This window comes from Halichoeres trimaculatus, unplaced genomic scaffold, assembly GCF_033239565.1.
Source record: "Halichoeres trimaculatus isolate MK-OKI-2021-1 unplaced genomic scaffold, fHalTri1.1 fHalTri1_scaffold_4, whole genome shotgun sequence".
Classification (NCBI taxonomy): domain Eukaryota; kingdom Metazoa; phylum Chordata; class Actinopteri; order Labriformes; family Labridae; genus Halichoeres; species Halichoeres trimaculatus.
Window position 1 is genome coordinate 10,024,967 of NW_027437182.1, and position 25,633 is coordinate 10,050,599.

The following is a 25,633-nucleotide window of genomic DNA, read 5'->3' on the forward strand; positions in this document are numbered from 1 at the left end:
AGAATGTATTGGAGTGTATTTTTGTAAGTAAGAGAAAAAAAGTTAAAAATCATAAAGGAAGATAAAAAAAGGAGAGAGGAAATAGTAAGTCTTACATACTTATGAAATATACTCAGCCACAATGATGAAAAGTATCTCATGAATATTACTAAGATGTATCCAGTTACTATGACTTGGTTATGACTCAGTATCTCCAATTACAACTCGGTATTTCACAGTGGTGACTCTGCATCTGTCTTATTTTTTATTTATGTATTTATTTTACACACCCGTAATTAAAACTACAAAAACGCCTCGTCGCACACTTGTTGATGCTTTTGACGTCACAGTCCAAGCCCACGGGACAGGAAGAGGCGTAAAGGAAGAAAAAAACAAGATGGCAACTGGCTCAGATCACGGGCTCCAAAGAATAGTTTGGAAAAGTAAGTTATCTGGGATGAAACGTGTTTTGTATACATGTACAACAGTGTGGTGCTTATAGAGTTTTTAAAACTCAAAGGACTTCCAACTGCGTGCTCAAAGTACTAACGGTTTTGGCTGTGAGGCTTTGCATCCGGGGATGCCCCGAAACGTCAAGTTTTAGTTTTATATCAACTGAAGTTCACTTAACTTGGATTGAGCTAAAATATAAATGTCCTTGGGTTAATCACTATTGCTGTCGTTAAAACTGACCAGACTGCTGTGGTTGAAAGAATGGCTGCAGTGGGGCTACTTTCCTACGCCCATTGAGCCCCACCTCAAACCAAACTAAAGGCTAACTTTAATATTATAACAAGGTTGGTTTTACGTGCAGCTAAGAAACGTTACAGAAATTAATGTCTACTTTTCCAAATATGTTGTAATCCAAGTCTTGCTCCCCCTGTATGCTGTCTTTCACTCCTCCGTTAGCGCTAAATTATGTCTGAGATGTGGCAGAGGTGACAGACAGGGTCAACTCTTCAAAATAGACACCAATGTGTATTTTTGTATTAATTTATTAAATTAAAAAACAGTAATGCATTTTATTTTCTGACTGGTATCAAGCTGCAACCCAAACACCTCAGTCATAACATGAAGCCATTCTCTGTGTTTTACATTCAGAGCTATTTGTAGTGAGTCATAAACTGTGTACAACCGCTGGATGAGAAAACCAGAGCGCTGTTATTTGGACAGGTCTGCTTTGTGTCTCCAGTTTCATCGCCAAACATTGAGAAGCATTAATCTTTGCTATGATGTGCTGATGTCATGTGTGAAACTCTCTGTTGTTAAAATGTGCCATAATAACATTGAACTTTTATTCCTTTTTTTTGTCTCCTATAGAAATTAGAGACACAATTATCGCAGACTGCAGGAAATCTGAAGTATGGAAGGTAGGACTATTTTCCATGTTGGCATGCAGAGGCCTTAGATTATATCAGAAGGAAAGAAGACAGTCAGCCTTATACTGATTTTAGTATAACTAGACTAAAATTTGGATTTTAAATTTTCTATTATTATTTTACATAGAACTGTTTTATCTGTGCCATAGATATTGATTCTGGACCCCTTCACCACCAAGCTCCTTTCATCATGCTGCAAAATGTCAGACCTCCTGGCAGAGAAAATCACAAGTAACCTTACTCATAGATACCCCAACATAACTTTGCGTGTATGTCAAAAGTGGTGTCTTAATTGATTTATTTTTTGTTTTGTTATTTCAGTTGTGGAGGACCTGTACAAAAGCAGGGAGCCAGTGCTAGAGATGAAGGCAATCTACTTCATGTCACCAACTGCAAAGGTGTGATGTGTACCCCTTGAACTACCCTGCCTCTCTGATTTTCATTTTTTCCTGCTAAATTGTGTTTTCATATCTTAAAATTGTGTCATTTCATAGTGCGTGGAAGCCTTCATTAATGACTTCAAATCCAAACCCAAATACAAAGCAGCATATGTTTATTTCACTGACTGTAAGTATACACTCTTTTACACACTTTATGAAATAGTTGTTGCAATAAGCAGATTAAAAGAGTATATTTGGTGTATTTCCATAGACTGTCCAGATGACCTGTTCAACAACATGAAGCTGTACTGTGCGAAGTACATCCGAGTCTGTAAGGAACTCAACATATCCTTCATGCCACAAGAGGCTCAAGTGAGTTTGTGCAGAGTATGCTCTTTAACGTTCTGTTGTAATACTCAATTTCCTCTTTTTTCTAACTACTGCTTCTTTTGAAGTAAGGAAAACTTCACTTTTCTTTAGTAAATCATGTCACGTTGCGAGTGTGAGGAAGAGATTTGAAGTGTTTGGAATGATCATTTAGTGGGTGTTGGCTGCTTTAAGCTGTGTTATGGTGGTTAAAAGAGATTCTAAAAAAAATAAAAACTTTTTTGAGATTTCAGAGTTTTTTTACTTTTGTCAATACCCAGGAATTTAATTGCAGATTCAAAACATTACAGGAACCAGGAAGTACTACATGCTTTTTACAGTTCTCTATTCAACTCCATTCAGGTCTTCACATGTGATAATCCGGGGGCTTTCCGAAACATCTACAGTCCCAAGAGCGAGAACAAAAAGAAGACACTGGAGACACTGGCAGACCAGCTTGTTACACTGTGCGCCACACTGGACGAAAACCCAGGGATCAGATACAAGAAGTAAGCCAGGAAGTATTTAGTTTCTTAGCTTACAAAACACCTCAGCCTCCCAGCAGAGTGCAAGCTTTTGTGGGAAAAGCTTGACCTGTGGGCATAGACCGTGTTACCAAAGCTCTGCCAAAAAATGAATAATTGTAAATTCAGTTTAGGACACCTCCTCACTTTGCCTGATTAAAGCACAATTAAATCACTTAACAAAGGCCTAGTGTCAGAGAGGCAGGATGGCATTTCAAAATGCTGACTACAAAGAAGGTTGTTTGAAACAAATTAGCATTGTCATGATGATTGTGTTGGCGTCTTTGATACAAGTTCTTGGTACAACTCCAGTGTACTTAAACTCGACTCTGGGTGTAACTGATGAAAATCATTTTCTTTCAAAACCAGAGACACCAACATGGAGAATGCCAAGACCCTGGCAGAGCTGGTGGACACCAAGCTGGCAAGCCACTATGAAATGGATGAAAGTGGCAAGAAAAAGGTGAGACAGTAGCTGCACAATGAATGTTGACAGAATAAACAATGTCTTAGCACAAGGAGGACATGGAAACATGAACATACGGGATTATTTTTCTTCTGGCACCTCAAGGCAAGAAAAGAATCCCTTGAGCCTGAAGCAGATTTATGCTGCCTTTTACAAGAAATTTGAAAGGGGAAGAGATAGTATTTATGTGTAGCAGCTGAGCATTATCACAGAGACATATCACTTTTGAATAGTGGCAGTTTTTTTAATAAAGAAAATGCTATGTTAATGAAATTGTCCTTTTTTTCATAAGGGAAAGACTCAAGCCCAGCTGCTCATAGTGGAGAGAGGTTTTGACCCGGTCAGTCCCATCCTGCATGAGCTGACCTACCAGGCCATGGCTTTCGATCTTCTTAAGATTCAGGATAACACTTACAAGTAACTGACTGCATATAAATAAATTCATTCAACTTATCACGCCACTTGTTGCTGAAACAATTTCTTTTCTTTCTTCAGGTACAAGGGTAAAGACGGCTCTGAGAAGCAGGCCCTACTGAATGAGGAGGACATGCTTTGGGTTGAGCTGAGGCACAAACACATTGCCGACGTCTCAGCGTGAGTATGCAAGGTGGATGGAGGCGATTCCTGGCTTCTTAACTGCAGCCTTATCACTTTGTTTTTTTCCTTACAACAGACAAATCCCCAAGATGGTAAAAGAGATATCTGCTAGCAAGAAACAGCCGGATGGAAAGGTGCAGTGCTGAGGTCTCTGTGATTCCCTAACATGTTCATTCTGAACTTAAACTAAGAAAACTTTCATTTGGTTTCCAGATCACAATTAGCAATCTGGCCCAGATGATGAAGAAGATGCCTTCTTTCCGTAAACAGCTGACCGAGGTTTGCAGTTTTATCACTGTCTTTACACCTTAACCAAGAGGAGAGAGCTTCCTGTATGTATATCAAAAGTGACTTCCAGGTGGCAGCCTCTTTGATCCACCATGACACCGATGTAACAGTCAATGTGACTCTTATTTTGCTCATGACTTGTTGTCATAGACCTCACGTATCATTATATTGTGGTTGGGCGTGGTGCTAGATTTATGTGGGGTTGACTTCATCGCAGCAAAACAAGAGTGAGAAGTTACAGTACATGGTGTTTATGAAAGTGTGTGTTATTTATTATCTGTGCCCATAGGCTTTTCTTTTTCTCACTTTTTTTTTCTGTCACTTACAGAAAACTGTTCACCTGCAGCTGGCTGAGAGCTGCATGAATATTTATTCAAATAATGTGGAGAAACTCTGCAAAGCTGAGCAGGTATGTTTATTTTTTACTTTATATTTAGTCTAGCCTGTTCAAAGGTTAAAACAGTTATCTTTGTCTTTAAAGGACCTTGCTGTTGGGTCAGATGTGGAAGGAGTGAAGGTGAAAGATCCCATGAGGACCCTCTTGCCTGTGCTGCTCCACCCATACGACATCCATGAAAAGATCCGAGCAGTGCTGCTCTACATCTTCAGCCTCAATGGTACTTTGATTTTATCCCCTGAGACCTTTTATAAAGTGCCTCCACCAGTGATATCGTCACTAAAACAGCTTATTTGTAAATATCATGAATGCATGGATGAGGACATTTTCCAATTATATGCTACAGAAAAAAACAATAACATCAAGATTCTTAACTCTTACTGCAGCATGTATTAATTTGACTGAGGCAGAGATTAAACTATCATCACATTCTGTAATCTTTGTGTGCATGTTTTAACAGGAACAACAGATGAGAACTTAAGCAAACTCATCCAGCATGTAAAGATCGAGGATCAACAAGAGTTTATTCTGAATTGGAAGGAACTGGGAGTCCCGATCATCACGTCGGTATGTGGTGGAGAACAAAAAAGGGGGAATGAAATATTGATTTGATGCTTTAATTGCATGGCAATTGCTGTTAAGATTACAGGCGTATCAAAACAAGTGAGAGAAAACAACACCCAAATCCTAAATTTCGCAAGACAGTATTTCCACCATATGATATTGACATTTCACTATGTATCACTGAGGGTTTCTTGTTGTTTTTATGTTCTATGTTCTGCTTTTCATCCATTCAGTTCTTTATTTCACTCTCAGTCTTTGAATCCTGCTTATTGTTCTTTTACTTTTGTTTCTAGCCTAGTTTCTTTTCTCGAAAACCAACCAGACGGGATCGTTCCCACGAGGAGAAGTACAACCTTTCCAGATGGACTCCTGTTATAAAAGATGTGATGGAGGTCAGTGAGAGGAAATAACCCTGTTGTATAATGTTTTACATTCAGGTATCACAAAGCATTCTCACCTCTGTTTAATCATGAGTCCCTAACAGATTTTTTGTTTTGTTCTGTTTTCAAAAGTTATGTTATGTTGTTTTTTGGGCCTTTTTGCTTTTTTATTCCTCGACAGAGTGAGAATGGGAAGTGACATATGGGAAAGAGGTTATGTGGACCAAGTTCAATCTGGGTTACTGTGTTAACTCAGTCCCTTTTCTGAAAGACATTCGTGAGAAAAAATGAACTGAACCATGAAGCCCCTTTTTAAAGGAGGTTACCAGATTCAGGTCGTTGGTGTCATGTATGTTTGCGTTGTTCTGTTCTGCTTCATTCATTCTGTAAAAGCCAGCCTCTTAGTATCTATAAGATACAATAATGCACAACGTTTGATCCCTGGGGATGATCCCTCTGTTGCAGCAACAGGCCTCGTGTTCAGTAAAATGGGTTCTATTCAAGAGGTTTCTATGGAAAGGCAAGATCTGTTTTGTGTAAAAACACAGGTCACTGACACTTACTGCCTTGTTAACATTGAGCTTGTAAAGGAGACTCATTTCACGCACAGGTACTGTAATTGTCCTTACTATGTCTTTTTGTGTAGTTTGCTTGCAGCCATTTTAATTCTGGTGAGTAATTTGAGTTGTAAGAAGGTAACGTACACAGAATGTTCTTCAAGCACTATGGTTTTTACTAAAACCAACACATTAATGAAAAAAATAAATAAATCTGGCTTTCTTGAAAACCAATGTTTTTTTATGCAACAAGCCATTTCTGAGAAGTCATCACCAGCACAACACCTGGTTTCCTGTATAGGTTCTAAATTCTTTCCTGTGACAGGAAACAGACCAGTTTGAATCTACTACCTTCTTCCATCTGCAGTCAGTTGAAGCCAGTTTTCTAATTAAAAAATGTGCCAGACTTTTCTCAGGTTAAAACATACGAAAACTCAAGTATTAGACATTCCTAAAACAGATTGTTTCCCTGTTTAGAGTTGTGTTTAAACTCCTATTTAGGCATCTAGTAGTTATTAGCACAGCTCTTCATATTGGTGTGTGTATGCCATGGTCCAGGATTAAGTATTGCTTTTGGAGTTTAGAGCTTGGTCACAGGAAGGTCAAAAAAGTATCCAAAGTGAAAAGCAGCATTAACCTGTGTTCCAGATTTGAAAAAGAAGTGTCATTTCATCCTAAAATTGGCAGCTATGTTTTAAACTTATCCAAAATCTGGTATTACATGTGGTCATGCTAAACTATTTCTTGAACCACCAGTAGCCACTGAGCTTTAGAACTCCAAAACCATCGACTTTAGTTTACTCGTTGATTGATATGATTTATTGTCTTCTTCAGTGGACAGATAATTAAAACAGATTTTCTTTTTCAGGATGCTGTGGAGAACAAACTAGACACCAGAGAATGGCCACACCAGTCTGAGTGTCCTGCTGCCTGGAATGGCTCAGGCGCTGTCAGGTACATTTAATACAGTACAGTCAATATCCCAATAAAAAAACACACATTGCCTGGTGTGATGTGCAAGCAGGTGTGATAATTAACAGGATAAAATATTACTTAAAAATATCAAAATATTTCTTCTAGACTCTGAAGTACTTCAGGGTGATAAACAATTTTGTGCCTTGATTAATCAACCACTGCAGAAGCCAAAAGTTCAGATTTGCCTTTACAGACAGGCAGTAAAAGATGATTGTTTAGTGCCCTCTAGTGATACAAAAGCATAACTACATTAAGACCCTTGTGTTTAGTGTGTGCAAGAGCTAAGTCTTTTTGTCCTTTATTCTTATTCAAAGTGAGTTATCTGACCATAATTCCTCAGTTATGTGCCAGGATGTCTGTTTTCCTTACTTTTGCCTCACAGCTCTCACGTCAAAGATTTGTCCTATTTTATATCTGATGTCAACTGTTTGTTTCACAGTGCCCGTCAGAAGCACAAAGCCAGTGCTCAGGACGATCGCAGGACGGGCTCACGCCTCATTATCTTTGTTCTTGGAGGAATGTGCTATTCAGAGATGCGCTGTGCTTACGAGGTCACCCAGGCAGTGAAATCCTGTGAGGTCATCATAGGTAGGCATTGATAAGAGGCAACAGATTGACAGTACAGTCAGTTTTTGTTCCTGTTTTTTTAGCACCTCCTGCTGGAGCCAGATCATTTGTACCACTCTTCTCATTTTCTCTTTCCTGACCAACTGTTTGCAGGGTCCACTCACATTCTGACCCCAAACAGTCTGCTGGAGGACATCAAGGCTCTGAGCAAAGGCCCCATGGAGACTTTTACAATAGAGGAAAGGAGCACTGCCTGAAATGTTAAGCTCTCCAGCTTACACAAACCTCACCTGCTCCCACACATCTCATCTCCCTCAGCACGCTGCACTCATCTCAACTTCCTAAAAGGGAGACTGAAGGGAAATTATATTATACTTATCTCTGTCTGTTAATACTATTTTCACACCTGGTGCACATTGCCAGTAGGCATGAGAGCAAACTTTCTTCAATTAGGTCATGTCGGAAACATTATTCTTAAAGAAGGAAGAATGGATTAGAATAATGTTCATCAAATTGAGTTTGAATTTTATCTCATCCTACTTTGAGCATTCTAAGTAAAAATGTTCTAACTTACATGTTTGTTTTTGCTTTTGTTGATTAAAAAAAGAACGCAGGTAAAGGAATGGAAACTTAATGTATATACTGTATGTAAGCACTGAGGCCCTGCTGTGTTATTCTAACTTTTGGGGTCACTACTGTTTGTAAACACTTAATATAAATTTTAAGAGTGTTTTTAACAAAGATTATTTACCTTTTTTCAATGGAACAACTGACTAATAAACGGATGAAGTGGTTCAAATCCTGGCCTGATTTTAATTTAAGTGTGGGAAGATTTTGCTGCCTAGTGTGCAAGATTTTTTTTCAACTGTGACAAAAACATTTAAAAAGAATTATAGGGTCTCCCAGATCAGGGTGAATTAAAACAATGCCTTTGGAAAAACCTGATTCTGCAAGTTACACTTCCTTTAATTTAAGACAAACATAAACAAAGACCTCTGAAATGTACTGACTGCAAAAGTTGTGTTTGTTTTATCCAAAATCAGTCTATTCTAGCACTAGTGGTGCAAATAAGCCATCCAAAGAGTATCAATTTTTTCTTCTGCAAAAAATATATTAAATAATAGATGTATTATAGAAATAGCTATTGACCCACTTTTAATGAAACATACCGATGTCAGTGATGTAAACTAATGTTGTCAGCCTGCAGTATATTGCTTTAGGTAAGCCTTTAAGTTTTTTTTTACAGCAACATACAGCAGGCTGGACACAACTTCTGCAGTGTCAGTTGCAGGAAAAAGTGTCATGTTACTACACACACACACTCACACACACAGTCACAGCATGGTTCTCCTCTGCTGACCCTACACAGAAACACACTTAGCTTAACAAAGATAACCCTGCGCTCTGATAATGACCTACTCCATGATGCACCAAGGCATCACTAAGCCTATTGATGATCCCATTCTTTCATGATATCAGTAAGCTGATGCTTCTACTCTATAAGGAACAAATCTATAACTTTGCACCAATAGTTCACTATGACTCAACAGGTTTTGGTCTGAGAATTCTTAGTTTTCAGTCTATAGATAAGTCAGCATTGCAGGGATCCTAAAACAATCATTTTCATTAGTTCGTTATTAGTTCATTAGTTATTTCAGATACAACAGAGATATTGATTTTGTTAACGCAAAATTTAAATATTCCCTGCCAAGTTGGCCATTTAAAGTGAAATGACGCACCTAGCCAAAAGAAAAACAAAACAAAACAAACAAAATCCTGTAGTTTTTCTTAAATTATTTTGGTTTTCTCAAGTCTGATTACGCCTGCGCATGCGTGAGGAAAACTTCGCCTTGGTCTACTGTTGTCATGACAACTGGCACTCGCTGGAAAGTCAGATCTTCAATCTGAAGTTTTTATAACTCTGTTCGTTGTACACTTAAGCTATGGCAGATTCTCCCAGTTGGGCGCTGTCTGCGTCAGGTGAATTAATATGAGTTATTTTGAAAGGTAACGCCTCAGTTAGAAATGCTGTCGACCTGTGAAGGTGTACCTCCAGGACAGCGAAGTGCGGAGCCGGGGTCAGAGACACAAAGCAGCGGTCACCGAGGAACTCAAAGCGGGGCGGAGAGACCGCAGGGACTCGGGGTTCAGGAGTGGCTCGACGGCTCCAGATATGAAGGCGAATTTGTGAACGGACTAAAACACGGCAAAGGAAGGTACACCTGGAGAAATGGAGAGGTATTATACACTGAACACAAAAAAGTGAAATATGTAAGGAAACGTCCTACAGTTAAACAGGACATTTGACTTAAGTCTTTTTTTTGAGAGTTTGGCTGTATTTATTTCTTAAAAAGCGAGGCTTGCAGTTTATGTGTGTAAATGGTAAAAACAACCTTTTCAGTATCCCTTAATTATTATCCTGTCTGCTCATTTGTGTAGTCCTATGAAGGCTATTTCTACAAAGACTACAAACATGGTGAGGGAACATACTGCTGGCCCACAGACCACAAGTTTATCGGAAAGTTCTACCTCAACAGAAAAGAAGGGTATGGGAGAGAAGTGTTTCCTGACGGAGCAACTTTCCAGGTAAAGGTGATGTTTTACAAGCATTTGGATAGATATTTTATTGTAGTACCAGTGAATATCAATAAACCTCTCCCATTCTCTTCTTTCAGGGTTTGTACCATGTAGACCAGAGGTTTGGTCCAGGTGTGTTTACTGATCCAGATGGTTGTGAGGATGTGGGTTTATGGCTTGGGGAGCAGCTGATAAAGTTTTGTACGTCAGTAGAAGAGAGTTTTAGCCTGAAGAGTTTCCCTGAGTATGCGACCAACATGGACCCAGCTAACAACACAGATTTAATCACTCAGGTAAATATTGAGCACTGCCTGAACCACATGTGAACTGGTATGCAAGGCTTCTTTGAATGCACTCTGTTACTGTTTCTCTTTTAGTTTTGCTTTTCAATATGACTTCACATAAACACTGTTGTTCCAGGAAGTGAAATTTGAGTGGTTTAGTCCCCAAAAGCAGTTTTGAGTTTTCAAAAGAATCTTTTCTTACCAGTCGTCTTTTCTTTTCCTTCTTTTGTTCTTTCCTCTACCAGCCCTCCACTGGCCAACTACTGCCAGAAGCAAAGACACACTGCAAGGTAAAGCCTGAACACAACACATTATATTAACTTGTGATTTAACTCAAAAAAACAACCTCAATTCTCCATCCTTTCCAGTTACATACTGAGGGAGATCTTCCAGATGAGGTTTTTATCCTGCCTCCAGAAATTGAAATTTACTCGACAGATGGAGACCACTTGCCGCTGCCCCCTAGCCGAAGAAGAGAGTTGGATCAACAGTTTTATGGCGAACTGTGGGAGCCTGATGCTTATTTGCACCAAGGCTATGCCCGAGACCCTCTCTCTACTCTGCCTTTACAGTCCCGCATGCAAACACACATACACAAACACAGGTCAGACATTCATTTTGCACAGAAAAAAAAGAAGAAAACAGCGTGCAGACTGTTAAAGGGAGTTAAAATTATATGCTTACAACAATTTTGTCTGTGTGTGTCTCTTAGACAACAGGCCAAACTTGTGGACTGGGATGTGGCAGCTGTTCTCTCTTTGAACAGAGAAAGTTTTGGTCCTAAAGGGTCATTGGAGGTGAACTCAGAGTTGTTGATCCAGCATGCCTCCCACGGAAATCTGCAAGCTGTGATGCAGATCCTCCAGACTGGGTTGGTCCATCCTGATGTGGCTGATTCTCAGGGGCACACTGCATTGATCGCTGCCACGGTAAGTGTTTATCATATTTCTTTCTATCCTTGTTTTTTGATTGAAAAGTGACTCCTTTAAAATCTGCTCTGGTGAAAAGTTCAACGTTTTCCTCTCTTTCTCTCCTGTGCCCTTCAGGTTAACTGCCATAACAGTGTTATCCACCTGTTGCTGGATAAAGGTGCTGATATTGACAAGTTGAACTGTGAGGGCATGTCTGCCCTAGCTGTGTGCCATGTCCTTTACTACCCTTTTCAGTCTCTTCATGCCACTTTTGTTCCTGCCAAAAGTCAAGTATGATTGCTCAGCATTTTCAATTTTTTTCTGTTTCACCATCACCTCTGTATACTTTTTTCTCATTTTTTGATTGTGCGGTGCATAGAAAATTAAAAATATATTGCCCTATATTGTGTCAACAGGCTTTCAGGTCTTCTGCATGTGCAAACAGTCCCCAAACAGTCAGCCAAGTGGACTTGCCTGGAGAAACACCCAGGTTTGAAAACAGACCACTGACAAACCCTTATAATGAGATCAACAACAGTCCCTTCTCTAATTAGTAGGAAAAAAGCTGATAAAGATTTAAACCTGATCTGGTGAAATCAATCTTTCCTAGATGTTTATCTTGCTATTCATAACTTGTGTCATAAGCAGATGTATTAACTTCAGTTTTCTATTTTTTTTTTCTGTTCTAAATGTCCAGTCACCTCGAACCGATTTCTGAGCATAAAGTGCCTGAGACATCGGCAGACCTTAAACACCTGCAAGAGGAGGGGAGAGAAGAAAAGGAGGAAGAGGAAGCCAGCGAAGAAAGAGAGTGCACTGAAGCAGAGAAAGGAGAAAAGGTTTCAGAGAAAGTAGAAGGGAATAAAAAAGAGGAGAGCAAATGGGAGGACAGTGAGATGGAGGGCACACAGGAAAATGGCAAGTTAAAAGAGAACAAAAAAGAACTGATGGAAAAGAGAGATGAAGAGCCTGCGTTTGATGAGGTATGAAAGATCCCAACTTACAATACTAACTTTTATTATCCTGCACTTACTTTTACTCATGTAACTATCTTTGAGCTGCAGGGCAAAGACAACGAAAAGACCCACACATCGACTTTTGACTCTACCTGCTCCACCAGCAGCTATAACATCCAGAATACAGGAAGAGTGATGCAGCACTCAACAGAGATACTAGGTTACACAGGGCTCCCTCAGCTCTATGAGACACAGGACACTGAACAGAAAACAGCCGCTGTGAAAACAGAGTCAGTTTTTCCCTTATGTTTTCTCTTTTTTTGTTGTTGGATGGAGATTTGTGGTAAAATCTGATGTTTTTGTCTGGCCAGGAGCCGTGCTCGTTTGAACACCCTGAAGCTGTTACTGGGGCGGGGAGCTGATCCTAATGTTTGCAGGGTTCCCATGCCTGTCCTGTTTTTGGCCATCATGGCGGCTGACTCTGAGGCTGTCAAGAAGCTGCTGCTGTGTGGAGCTCACGCTGATATCCCCCTTCCACCTGAGGCATGAGTTACTTTTCACTGATTGGTTTTGCTTATTTCTAGTAAAAAGAAAATGAAAATTTGCATGTTTTTATACTAAAGAGGATGTAGCAACATCTTAATTCAAAAACAGAAAAGAGTACAATTGCAAAGAAAGTAGATTAAACATAATCGAATCGCTATCCTCTGTCTATCATTTTACTTTTAGAAGAAAGGCCTGTATCCTCTGCATGTAGCTGCAGCACTACCAGGTTCAGCAGGTCCCACAATCACAGAGTTGCTGCTCCACGCTGTTGCAGACCCAGATAAACAAGCATGTGACCAGGATGAGATCTATAAACCGGATAAGGTGCATGCCTTTGTCTGTTTTGATTTTTTACTGAGACTTGAGGAGTGATAGTTGAAATTGTGAAAGAAGAGTTTCAGTCTGAGTTGTTTTTTCTTGTTTTAATGAAGATTGACAAACCAGTGACTGTGAGCGAGAACCATCTCAAAACTGGAGGCCGAACAGCTCTTCATGTTGCCTGCCAGAGAGAAAGTGACTACAAGGTCAGTTCACACTGCACATGCACATGCTCTCATTCACAGGTTCACTACTCCTCCTATGAATGCTGTTATTCACAAGCAGTGTGGTCCCTTTAATGTCCCAGAATGCCAGTAAAATAGTCGCCCTTCTCCTCTCCCATGGAGCCAGCACGGACCTCCTCTGGAGTGGACACTCACCTCTCTCCCTGGCTATAGCATGTGGGAATTACTTGGTAATACACCTTTGATTTACTCCCTGACAAATAGTTAAAACTCTGCTTCATCCTTAACCTGTTGCTGTTCTTTTTCCTTGTGCAGGCAGTGGAGGAGCTGTTGAAGGGAGGAGCAAATCCTAATCTACCCCTTGGTCTTGGGGTGGGCAGTGCTCTCTGTGCCCTCGCCAACTTCAAATACCACTCAGGTGGAAACAAATCTAAGCTGGTAGATAGATAACCTTTTTTTAAAGAAGACAACAGCTGACAGATCATTAGTTCATTGATTTCTATTTATGTATGAAAAAAAACCCATAAAAAGTATTTTGCTTGTGAATTTTCATTTCAGTTGGACATGTTAGCTAAGGCTGGTGCTGACTTCTTGATGCCAGTTAAGGTGGGCGAAGTTGTTGGAAATGCAGTGGATTATGCACACCACTCCTTTAACCAGGTAACACACATTATTTACTTTATTGCACACAATGAAAAGGGTTTAGTACAAAAGCCTTGTAATTAATCAGATTGTTGTTACAAGTACTTGAATTAGTTTTTCTATTATTAAGACTTAGCTGATAAAAGTACAGCTCTCATGTCCAGTTAGAGAAAAAACATTGGGTATCTTTCATGGATTGTCTATTTCTCTAATCTGAGTAATTAACAATATTATCTAGAACGTACGCATTGCCCACACTCCCTTCCATGCTCTGAACCTACGGGAGAGAGAAATATTAAAAACACAGCGCCATCTGCTGAGCATGATGGGAGATCTGCTGAGAGAGACTGCCTGCAAGAGTCCGCAAGAGAGGTTGGACAGAGAACAACAACTCAAGTTGAATAGTAAATACAGAATTCTTGCTTTCCTATAATAACATCAATGTTGTATGGCTGTGTGTGTGTGTGTGTTGATGACAGGTTTCCCTACTCAGGGTCCTCAAATGGGATCCTTGAAAGTCCATCACCCATCACAGAAAAAGACAGGTACATCAACAGAACAATGCATTTCATATCTTATGGGATTTCTATACACAATTCAGAATTTAAAGCTATTACTGATGTAAGAGGGAAGAAAGGCTTCCAGGAGATTGTTTCAAATTAAATATATTTATATATAAAATTTTCTCTTAGGAATCCAGAGTTCAAGTTCTGCTATAATTGCGGCCGTTCTGTGTCCGTGAAGCTGGCTGCCTGTGGCAACTGCCGAAAGGTCTTCTTCTGTTCGAGGAACTGCAAACTCAAAGCATGGGATGAACGACACAAGCTAGAGTGTGTCAAAAAGTCAGGCGGCAATCAGGGTGGATCAATAGAGACTCGGCAAACCAAAACAACACCAGCTTCCAAACCATGTCCAAGGAGCACCAAAGCACAGACCAGAAATATCAGTAAATAAACCTTTCAATGAAAAAGAAAACATGCTTATGGTGTTTGACTTTAGGCTATAGGCTAATGTAAAAAATGAACATAGCATGCACATATTTTGTCTGTTTCTCTCTTAATCTAGCTCCTGCTGATGGATGTAAGAAGAGTGCTGTGTTTAAATCCCAAGGAGGCCCCAGGTCCCAGACTGCCATGCTGAAACCTAAAACAGCCCCAAGGCCACTGACTGTAGAGTTGAAGCACCAAAGACTTCCTGAGCCTTCAAGTGAAGTAGGGATCAAGGACAACATGAAAGAAAACTACAGCCACAACTGATGGACACTAAAATTTACTCTTAAATTAACAGCTTCAGTGCATCTTCATCTACCTAACACTGCATGTGCCTGTGCTTACTTCACTTGATATTTTTAACTGAATGGTGATGACAGTATTATGTGCTTCAAGCATTTTTCTTTTGTTTGTTTTGTTTATGCAAGTCTGTAGTATCTTATACTATTGTAATAATGGCGTATACATAGACAGAACCAAATAGGACTGCATTGACATGCTTTGTAGTTTTGAACTTAGATTATTTTATACATCAACAATTAAACTGAAACATTATCAGAAATGTCCATATTATATTTGCGTTACCCCCAGCACTTAGTTGGGAAATTTGAACCCTATGTTTTTTTTTTTTTGTTTTTTTGTTTTTTACTGCAGTAGAGTTTTACTGATATGTGCTCCCCTGTAGCACCACCCTAAGGACAAATATTACCATTGCATTATAAAAATGATGCAACAAAGGATCATTTGCGGGTGTATCGAGTTACATCAAGGAGAATATGAATCTAAAGCAGATTGAAAAAATGTTTTTGAACTCTATATTTTCACACATGGAACATTGTAAATGTAACTAAATACAGTGCATTTAGAATTTTACTTTTCCAGCACAGCAAAAGTTATAGAGGCAAGACTCGGCAAGACTTTAAAACAAGTTTATCAAATCTAAAATATCTCTTTCAATTGTATAAAGTTTCCTGTGTGAGATACATGACATTATGAGATAGATTGCACATACTTTCCCATATGTTAGCAAAATTATGTGTGTGGAGCTAAAAATGGAATAAGACAGCCTACTTCCTTAACTTTAATCTAACAAGTAGGAAGTACCTAAAAGTGCCTTATACATTCGGGTAAGGGAGAAAGTAAAATATTTGTCTTCAAAGTAGTTAAGTGTAGGTTTTGTGTACATTTTGATACTCAAATAAAGAAACCCAACAAGTGTGTCATAACGTTGATACTTTTGACGCTTATATTTTTAAGAAAGCTGTGTTTCACACAATGTCCCTGAACGGCACATGCCTAATGTTTACTTGGATATGATCAATACAAGTCGCGTAGGCTGGAGTTGCCTGGGATTCCTTAGCTTTGCATCATAAACTCATGAGTCAGTTGTGGGAAGGGCAACCGGACCGGCTGCGGGCAGGCTGACAGACCTGCCTCTGACCTGACAGATACGGAAGTCTCAACGCAACACAACCGGACAACAACATTATAACCTATTTAACATATTTAGTCAAAGACTTGTTTTTTTGTCTTTCAAAGACAACCTGAAGTGGGTTATATTGGCTGTCGAAGGAATGAATGCGAACAGAGAGGAGCAGGAAGACGAACTGCTCGCTCTGCAGAGTATCTTTGATTCGGACCAGTTCGTTCGGGATGAGTCGAAGTTTACCGGAGAAATACGAGTGTCGGTCGAGCTGCCCGCAGACTTCACAGTGGTTCTTAAAGAAGGTAAAACAGAGTCACATACAAACTAAAAGGTTTACGTGAATTTAAAACCAGTAAACATTTACTTTAAGCCAGTTGTACTTTTGAGGTATAAAAGTAAACACACTCCGGCTGTATCAATGTACGGAAAGCCCGAGTGGACATGCAGCCTTTGTAGTTTTTCAGTCTTTCCATGTTAAGTATTGTTTTTCCGTTGTTTCCTCGAGACTTCTTAGATGAGTGTTTTTTTTTTTTTTTTTTTTTTTACCTTCAAATTACAAAGTTCATCGCTCTTTTTTTCTTTCTATTTTTTTTGTTTTGTTTTGTTTTGTTTTTTGTTTTGTTTGTTTGTTTGTTGGAAATGTATGAAATTTGTATCTACCTGTGATCCTCATACAGCTATTTTATGCACATATGTACTTGATGTGAGATGTTGGTGGGGGAAGTGTATCTTTGATGAACTGTAAACAAGTAAACACTTCCTATAATAAGGTCCCCTTGGAGCACTTCCGTGGACAACTATGTACTCTGTTATCCTTTAAAAACCAACCGGGCTTTCTTTTTCTGTAGAGTGTAGAAGTGTTTAAAAGTACATTATTACAGAGTACATGACCGGGAATGCTTCTCATCAATCTTGTTTGTTTTTTGCTCAGGTAAAACACAGAAGAAATACGACATATCATTTCTCCCTCCTCTGCTTCTGACCTTTGAACTCCCTGAGGACTACCCATCCTCCTCACCTCCCTCCTTCACCCTCACCTGCAGCTGGCTGACTCACACTCAGGTAATTAGTAGAAGAAAGTGGGTCAGTGACCCAATAAAGCATTATATCTGCTACATTTAATACTGGGTGTGTTTGTGTTTATGGGAGAGAGTGATTTCAGAGGGCCAGTAAAGATTACATCAGTCTATTGCTCTATTTTCTCCTGCCACAGCTCTCTGCACTGACTGCTCAGCTCACCGATCTTTATCAGGCCAATGGGGGCGCTGTGGTGCTCTTCATCTGGATACAGTTTCTCAAAGAGGATGCGCTTGGGTTCCTGGACATCCACTCTCTACTGGAGCTCCCATCAGATGCGGAGTCAGACTCTCCTACACCATCTAAGGGAGCTGAGAACATAACTGGAATTCTTGGGAATGGCCAAGATCCTGAACCATCATCAGGAACGAGTGAAGATTCGGAGGAAGCTAAAGAATTCATTCCGCATGAGCTAAACCCAGAGGAGGGGATCCTGATCCAAGATGCTGATAAAATATCGCAGGCCTCAGATGAAGGGGAGTCTGACCAGGAGCATGAGACCTCAGAATCTAAGGTTGTCTCAGAGCGCAACCAGGAGGACATCTTAAATGGAGGTGATTTACCAGCCTCATCCTTGCCCTCCTCTAGCTCTGAACACCCTCCAGATGACAGTGGACAAAGTGGATCTGCTTCTCTACCTGCCCATCCAGAAATGTCCTCTCAAAACGAACAAAAAACTACTTTTGGTCTTTCCTTGACTCCATCACAGGCCCTTATGTCCAAGATCTTGATCTACAACGCGGAACAAAAACAGAAAGAGTTCGCCACTACTGTGTTTGACTGTGGCGTCTGTTATATGGGCTGGCTCGGCTCAGAGTGCATAGAGCTGCTGGGGTGTGGCCACATCTTCTGCAGGGGATGTCTTGGCGAGTTCTGTAAAGTCCAGATCACAGAGGGGAATGTAAGAGGGGTCACATGTCCCAATACAGGCTGCCCTGCCACCCCTACACCTGCACAGGTATAAACCTAAGCTATCTGTCTGTGCTTTCTCTTAAATACTCTCAGCATTTAAAAGAAAGTAATAAGTAACTAGTAAAAAGTAACACCATAATAATAACTTAAGCTGTATGATCAGTTATGTTGTTAATTCTGGAAAAAAAAATATGAAAATGGAAATTTGGTTTGTAAAATTTAATTTTGCCGCCCATAATTAGGCATCAGGATCAGTTTAAGTTTTTGTTTTCATGTCTTTATTAGGTGAAGAGTTTGGTTGGAGAGGAGCTCTACAGCCGCTATGATCGTCTCCTGCTTCAGATGACTCTTGACAGCATGCCTGGTATGTTTGTTAGAATAATAGAATATAAAGTGGTTGCTGCTTACTACAGTATTAAATGTTTTGTTTCCCTTTGATCACATATTTTGAGTTATCTTCAAGTCAGCTGAGAAAGAATCACTCAGTAAGGCATTAATAAAACCAACAGAATAAACTTATCTCCTGTCTCTTCTCAGATGTGATATACTGTCCTCGACGTACCTGTGCTGCAGCCTGCATTTCGGAGAAGTCCAGCAGGGCGGCGATGTGCTTTGTTTGTAACTTTGCATTCTGCATAGCCTGCAAAAAGACGTACCACGGAACAGATGACTGTCAGAACAAAAAAGAAATAAAGGAAGAGAAAGAAGACCCACGAGGCACTAACATGCCACTGCCACGCTCAGCAGGTACGGAAGCATACAAACGTGACAGTATGAATCACTTGTTTATACATTCATTTTAATCTACAATCCAAGAGTCCATGAACTGACCTGCTTACCCACAACTACAACTCAGGGCAGGTGTTTTTATAACCCCAATCAAAGCTAAATTATTCAAAAGAAAAAGAAAATGTGTTTTGTATTTGTCAGTATAAAAAAATCACATTACCTTGCGTAGATTTTTTCATAAATGTATTTAAATATCCAGAAGATGAGGTGTTCTTTTCCTACCTCACAAGCAAGACTGACATGATAATTGACCATAAATCTAAAACGAGACAACAACCAGCAATTTTCAATTTTCCTACTCTCTGAAACAGAGAAAACTGGTAGCATCTGTCGATTTTTTTAACATTTTATTTTAGATCTTGTATTCTTTTTTCAATGTCACAGTGGTCGGAGAAAACCTGACGTGACTTTTTTTTTTAATATATCTATGTAGATGACAGGGTTGTTGGAGCCATGCTACTCCTGGGTCACTTGTCCGATTTTGTGTTTCTAAAGCAGTGTTGTTTGTGTACACTTGTGCACGTGTGTATGTGTGTGTGTGTGTGTGTATGTGTGTGTGTGTGCAAACGTGTCTCAGAGGGGATAAAGGCTCTGTGGGAGGACTACTCCACTGGCAGTAAGGAGAGGAAGAAACTCCTGGAGAGCAGATATGGCCGCGGAAGACTGCGTTTCACTGTCCAGGAGGGACTGAGTGAAAACTGGATGGAAATCAACAGCAAGTTTTGTCCCCACTGCTTCTCCAGAATACAGGTATTTATTGATCCTCACTTGAATGCAAAGTGCTGACTGCTTTCGACATCCGTCTTTGGTAACACATAGTTTTTGTGTTTTCTGTTGCAGAAGGATGGAGGATGTAACAGGATGTTTTGCACTCAATGTAGACGGCCGTTCTGCTGGGGCTGTGAGGCCAAAGTGTCTTTACATGACACAAATTCACACTCTAGTGAAAGTCCTTGCTGTATGCATACTTATTAAGTCCCTGTGCTTTGTTTTCACTCATGGAGTGGCTTCTGCAATATGCACTTGACCTGCATTTGAATTGCACTTTAAACAGATGCTCTACATCACAGCATGATGTAGTTAAAAAATGATAATTACAAAAACATACAAACCCTGATATTGTTATTATAAGATAAGCAACCAAAGTATATTTGAGTGTTTATATATGTGATTCCAGAAGGAGCATCATTCACAACCTGTGTCATACTGGTTTGTCACCTTGTGAGGGTGCTTAGTAACCAGATTTTTAAAGCAGCTTGGTCTGTAACTTTACAAGAGTCCTGTGTTTAAAACTCATATGAAGACAATTTTGATTTACAGCGGTGCGCACCACAGACCACTACCAGCAACATTAACAGTTTTTATATCATCTTCTATTCCTGTAGCTGCAAGGGGGAAGGTGTTAGACAGATAACTGACAGCATTGTGTAGAGCAAGAACATCTTCCAAGGCAAATAATCAAAGCGAGTGATCATCAGGATGAGATTTTCTGTCAGAAAACATTGCCGATGCATGTACAGAACAAGATCCAACCAACACAACCAAAAACACTGTACACAAAAAAGAGCTCCACTGTGCCTTTAAAAAACAACAACAACAAAACAACAAAAAAAACAAAGATTCAAAGCATTCAGTCTTGAGTCTTGCCTTCTCTCCAGGTATTCTGAAAGCCTCTAATAGAGCTGCATACTTAACCTTATTAACTTAGGCAGGAGTACAATAAAGATTTTCCCAAATTCTCATGCTGTTTTCTTATAGAGGCCTGTTAAGCCTAAAAAACAACATATTTGACAACGTGAAAACAAAAAAACAAAGCAAGCTTTTACTTTTTTTAAGATTTAAACAAATATGATATGCACTTTCAAATGGCTTCATAGATCTCTCCAGTTAGGCAATTATTTTTTATAGTGGAAACACTGAGGGAGTCTCTGGTTTAAAGTTCCTCTAATGATATTTTATAGGAATCATGATTTTAAAACATTCCTTTTTGTAATTAATAACATGCTCTTCAAGAATTTTAGTTGTGCAAAACCTCTACCTTTGAAGTTGGGAAATAAAGCTTTATTTATACGATATACTTTGTGAAAATATTTTGTAAAATATGACTTGTTAAATAAACTTCATGCAGCACTAATACCAAAGTGGCTTTGTGGCTTTAATTGTTCTTGTTTGGTTCTTTGAAGCTCCTATGAGTGTATTTTTTCTCCTGGTAATAAAAAAAAACAGTATCAGCAGCAATGCCCTCTCAGTAACCTAAAATAGCTAACATAAAGCTAACAGGACAAGATCAGCATTGGAATAGGAGCTATTATTTTGAACACAGGGGGGCGCCAAATATAAATACACACCAAGTTCCACCAAAAAGCTTTAGACAGTAAAAGCCAACAAAGCTTGATTTCCTCAGTAGATAAAAAAAAAAACATGTTTAATGACAAGTTACATATTTTGCCCTTTTTATTACCAAATATATTGCTATGTATGTTTCTCAACAGCAGGTGTTTTATTGTTTTCTGATCTTTGCCCATTCTTTGTATCTATATTCTTGCACCAAAAACCACAACACATTTCTTTTACATGTGAATTTGATTATCGCTATGGATGAAACTTTCAAGACATTTGTTCTGGTGTTAAAGCTCCATAAAAATGACATTTTATAAATACATGTTCAACACCTTTCCTGTAACTTGAAGTCTGCTGCCGACAGGATATCTTTCAAAGGACACCCTGCAGGTAGTGATTGTAGTGAATGCATTCTCTCTGATTTACTTCCTGTTTTTGAAACGCTTCCCTCCCTTCCTCCCCTGTTCTGAGAGAGCAGTAGAACAAAGACCACTGCTACATGGCTCACGGCTAAGACATGATCGGAGATCTGCTGCCTTCTTATGCGGTGAGCCAAAACACTCTGGCCTTATTTGTGTGTGTGCATGTGTGTACGTGGGTGTGTGTGTGTTGTATCTCTTCTAGAAAAGATCCACATTGGGGTCAACACGTTCTCATGAATGTCTAAAGAACTGTTTGTCTTTTTGACCACAGTCCTCTGCCAGGGCCAAGAATAAAACACAAATATGCCTGTACTGAGAGTAAAGCACATCAGCAATATGAGCAGCATACGAGGCAAAAAACAACAACAAAAAACACTTTTAGAAAGTATTAAAAGATATTACATGTACTGTTGCTATGGTGAATGTGGTTATTGTTTATATTTTTTGAATAACTGTAAACGACAATAAGCTGTATGGCAATGGGAGAGTAGGCTCCTTCATAAATGAGCCTTCTGAGAAAGCTGTTCTTCTGCAGCTCTTTATTCTGAAGTCTTTAATTGTCCGAGAAATTACCCAATGGACCGAAAACCTATTCATCTGACAGCCAGTTATCCATAAAACAATTAACATCCATTACTCCTACAGCCCTGTAGTCGTAAAAATGTATGAAATGATCTGAAGCCTCACTGCTCATGATAAACACTGCATTTGTCTACTGTCTCTGTCCATGGTGCTGAAATTTTAGGGTGTGCTCCCTTGATTGGTTCCTTATTAATCTGACCTATTTCAAGGGAGTTTAAAATGAACCTGAATAAATTAAAGCTAACATAGGGGATCAAATCTTAGAACCTGGTTATTTAGATTCTGGATTAAACTTGTTATCGAAAACATGAGTGTGGTAATAGTGATATGGTACAGTAAATTAATACTACATTGGTCATAAAATGGAATGTTGTAAGCTGATGCTCTGGTGGTCACATGAAAATTGAATCATTGATAATAAAATGAAAGTCGGTAGAGGCACAAATAGTAAAAAAAAATTGCAACAGCAGCACTTAGTGTACAACTGCTGATGTAAATGCAAATTGATTTCTAGTGATTTCTCATACATCATGTCATAACTGCAGGGCCTGACACAAGAAAATGCACACTGAATCATTTGCAACAAATCAGTTTGGTGTCAAACCAGCAAGCCTTTTTCTCCCCTGGTATCTTCATCATCATGTTTATTTTTTTCTTCACATGAATATTTTTTGAGTCTTTATTTAAGATTTTATTCAGGGTTTGTTTATGAGATACTCTAGGTTACGTGTAATATACTTAATTGAGCACTCGTTTTTTTAAAATATGCAGTAATTTCTGTCTAAGTATAACAGCTGTATCGTTTAAATGAAGTCATACATTTGCTCAAATACTTGTTTTATGATATGATTTAGAGCACTTCTCATTTCCTCAACAAACAAAAACCAAGATAAAAGCCATGGCTGTTATTTTTTAATTACTCTTCTCAAAGGTTCAGTTATGACATTTGACACACTAAACCATCTCATTGAAATATTTTTATCTATCCCATTGAATGTTTCTGATGTTTTTGATGTTTTTTTAAATGGTTTTAATCTTAGAGCCCAAACAGTGATGAGAGTTAGCTAGACTCCTGTACTCATAGCATGTACTTTGTGTACTTTATGGAGCAATGTTTAGTGTATTTGTCCCTGTGAAATAAACATCATACTACATAAATAAGAAAGTAATAAAAAGCATAAAAAGTGTATTGAACATTTCTAATTGCAGTGCATATGAAAGACCTGGTAGTGCACAGCTCAACTTCAAACTAGCACATCTAGAACTGAAAAACCAGCTGCAAGGTTCTTGGAGCATTTGTAGACATAAAAGAGAGCAGTGCGTTATAAATGGTCAAATTGCAAAAAGTCTGCTGTAATATAAAAATAAAATATTAATAGTAATTTATGTTTATGCATAAGAATATAAATGTGCCCCTGATAATAAAGCCTTTATGAACCACAAATAGGTGGTGAAGCATTTTGTACCTCTTGCAGCAGCTGCTCATTTATGCCTCCGTGGTTTGAGTCTGAAAGCCTGGGGACTCATTTGCCCAGCACTCACATTACAGCACCTACATGCAGTCATTAAAAACTGTGCCAGCGTATGCCAGTACTCTACACTTGTGACTACTGGCCTGATTCAAGCTCTGATTTCTTAGTTGCAAATAAAAGATGAGCCATCCTGTGGCAGAAATCCAAGTTTATGGATCCTCACTGAAACCTAACAGAAACCTGAGGCCAGGACAACACATTTTAGGCAATCTGTTCAGAAGCATCGTGAAATATCCTGCTGACAGGCAGGCAAACAAACTACAAGGGGCACAAGAACAGCTTTCTTGGCAGAAGCAATTTGAAGAATAATGAGTAATTCCTTGCTATCAGTGCAGAGGAAACTAGGCTATGTAGGGCGTCTTCTCCCTGTGAGCCAATAACAGCGTCAGCTAACAGAACGGTTATTTCCCCTGGAGCAGTGCGAGCAGGGCCGAGCCTTGAAAGGGAACAAATGAGAGGCACATTCACAGAAATGATCATCAGCTCAGCTTGGATTTTTATATCATCTTCACGTTTATTCATCTGTCAGAAAACACACACGCACACACACACAGCCGCAGAAATCAGTACATTAGTTGTCCAGGCACCCATTCAGTCAGTCAGTCTGTAACGGTTTATTGGCAACATTGTTCAGAGGCACTGAAAGTGTGCTGAGGTTTTCACAGAGAGAACAGGAGTATGTACCGTCCTGCAGGGGGAGGTTTGTGGCCCCTTACAGTAGATGGAGGTGAAGGGCCCTGAAATCCGTTAGTGTACAAGAATGACGCAGTCTGTAGACCAGGACACATGGGCTTTAATGTGAGGCAAGCATTATATAATCTATAACCTAAGTTCCTGCAGTTAAATACAGCTGGGGAGGGCAGGCAAAGTGTATGCAGGTAAAGTAGACAATTTTGACCGAATTCACCTTTTTGACATGGAAGTCATTTTCCTCTGATGCTACACTCGTGTTTCACGTTTTATGCTCTGAATGCAGGGATCTAAAAGTACTTTTTAATTTAAAGCTCCCGCATGAAACTTCAAGTTGGGTCAACTTTGGTGCCCCCTGTGTCCAAATGGATCATGATTCATCTCAACTGTAATGTGCTAACAGCTTAGGTAGTGATGTTTTTGTTGATCTTGGCACCCTCTGTGAAGTTTGGTTATAGACAAAGTCATCTGCATGCTAGTGGTTACATTTGTTCATGAAGCTCATAAAAAAGCAACAGTTTTAGTTCCGGTCAATTTCTTCACCAGAAAAAAACTTCTCATCTTCGAACCAAGAATCTTATCCTGCTTTTGACAGTCAAATGTGCCATTCACTTGAATTTTAAAGTGGAAAATGTAAAACAAGGATAAATTTCCTCATCCCTGCAGTTTCAGGCGTAAGAAATTACAATAGTTTTCCATTAAAGCTCATTAAAATGTAACAATGTTCATTTCAGTCCATTTCATAACCACCTGAAAGCTCTTAACAGGGGCTTTGACTGGATTCAGGTTGATCGGCAGTTGAAAAAAAAATAGAAAACATATGTTACACAATAGCAAATAAAAGAAAAGTGCTCCTGGCTAAATGGTGGTCAGCTAGCTTGCTTGTGTTTATGCTAATCATGAAGAGTGATGGGTTAATGATTTTTTTTTCCAATACCGGTCGCTTATATCACCAGGAAATATCTTTATTCATTAAAACCAAAACTTAACACAACCACCAGCTTACATGACTGTTATCTTGGAACTTAAGTGTCCT

The 25,633-nt window shown here is 39.3% G+C and overlaps 3 protein-coding genes across 3 annotated transcripts; all 3 read left to right on the plus strand.

Moving 5' to 3' along the window:
• Positions 1 to 321: 321 nt before the first annotated feature.
• On the plus strand, positions 322 to 8,231 carry stxbp3 (syntaxin binding protein 3). The gene is made up of 19 exons (XM_074668911.1): positions 322 to 422; positions 1,300 to 1,349; positions 1,508 to 1,589; positions 1,680 to 1,756; positions 1,853 to 1,925; positions 2,010 to 2,110; positions 2,468 to 2,613; positions 2,998 to 3,091; positions 3,387 to 3,511; positions 3,590 to 3,688; positions 3,768 to 3,825; positions 3,905 to 3,970; positions 4,308 to 4,388; positions 4,461 to 4,596; positions 4,837 to 4,943; positions 5,234 to 5,332; positions 6,746 to 6,831; positions 7,292 to 7,440; positions 7,573 to 8,231. The coding sequence occupies exons 1-19, from the start codon at positions 377 to 379 to the stop codon at positions 7,674 to 7,676; spliced, it is 1,779 nt and encodes a 592-aa protein (XP_074525012.1). The 5' UTR covers positions 322 to 376; the 3' UTR covers positions 7,677 to 8,231.
• Positions 8,232 to 9,315: 1,084 nt separating this feature from the next.
• Positions 9,316 to 15,955, plus strand: ankmy1 (ankyrin repeat and MYND domain containing 1). Its single transcript, XM_074668446.1, has 20 exons — positions 9,316 to 9,657; positions 9,859 to 10,005; positions 10,095 to 10,289; positions 10,526 to 10,570; positions 10,649 to 10,884; positions 10,993 to 11,209; positions 11,327 to 11,482; positions 11,608 to 11,681; positions 11,889 to 12,174; positions 12,256 to 12,437; positions 12,519 to 12,690; positions 12,877 to 13,017; positions 13,125 to 13,217; positions 13,319 to 13,426; positions 13,512 to 13,634; positions 13,755 to 13,856; positions 14,077 to 14,210; positions 14,318 to 14,383; positions 14,531 to 14,784; positions 14,904 to 15,955. The coding sequence occupies exons 1-20, from the start codon at positions 9,445 to 9,447 to the stop codon at positions 15,092 to 15,094; spliced, it is 3,135 nt and encodes a 1,044-aa protein (XP_074524547.1). The 5' UTR covers positions 9,316 to 9,444; the 3' UTR covers positions 15,095 to 15,955.
• Positions 15,956 to 16,283: 328 nt separating this feature from the next.
• LOC141789298 (E3 ubiquitin-protein ligase RNF14-like) lies at positions 16,284 to 20,884 on the plus strand. Its single transcript, XM_074668675.1, has 7 exons — positions 16,284 to 16,555; positions 17,185 to 17,315; positions 17,467 to 18,288; positions 18,528 to 18,606; positions 18,780 to 18,989; positions 19,609 to 19,781; positions 19,872 to 20,884. Exons 1-7 carry the CDS (start codon positions 16,402 to 16,404, stop codon positions 20,004 to 20,006), a joined length of 1,704 nt encoding a protein of 567 aa, XP_074524776.1. The 5' UTR covers positions 16,284 to 16,401; the 3' UTR covers positions 20,007 to 20,884.
• Positions 20,885 to 25,633: the final 4,749 nt, after the last annotated feature.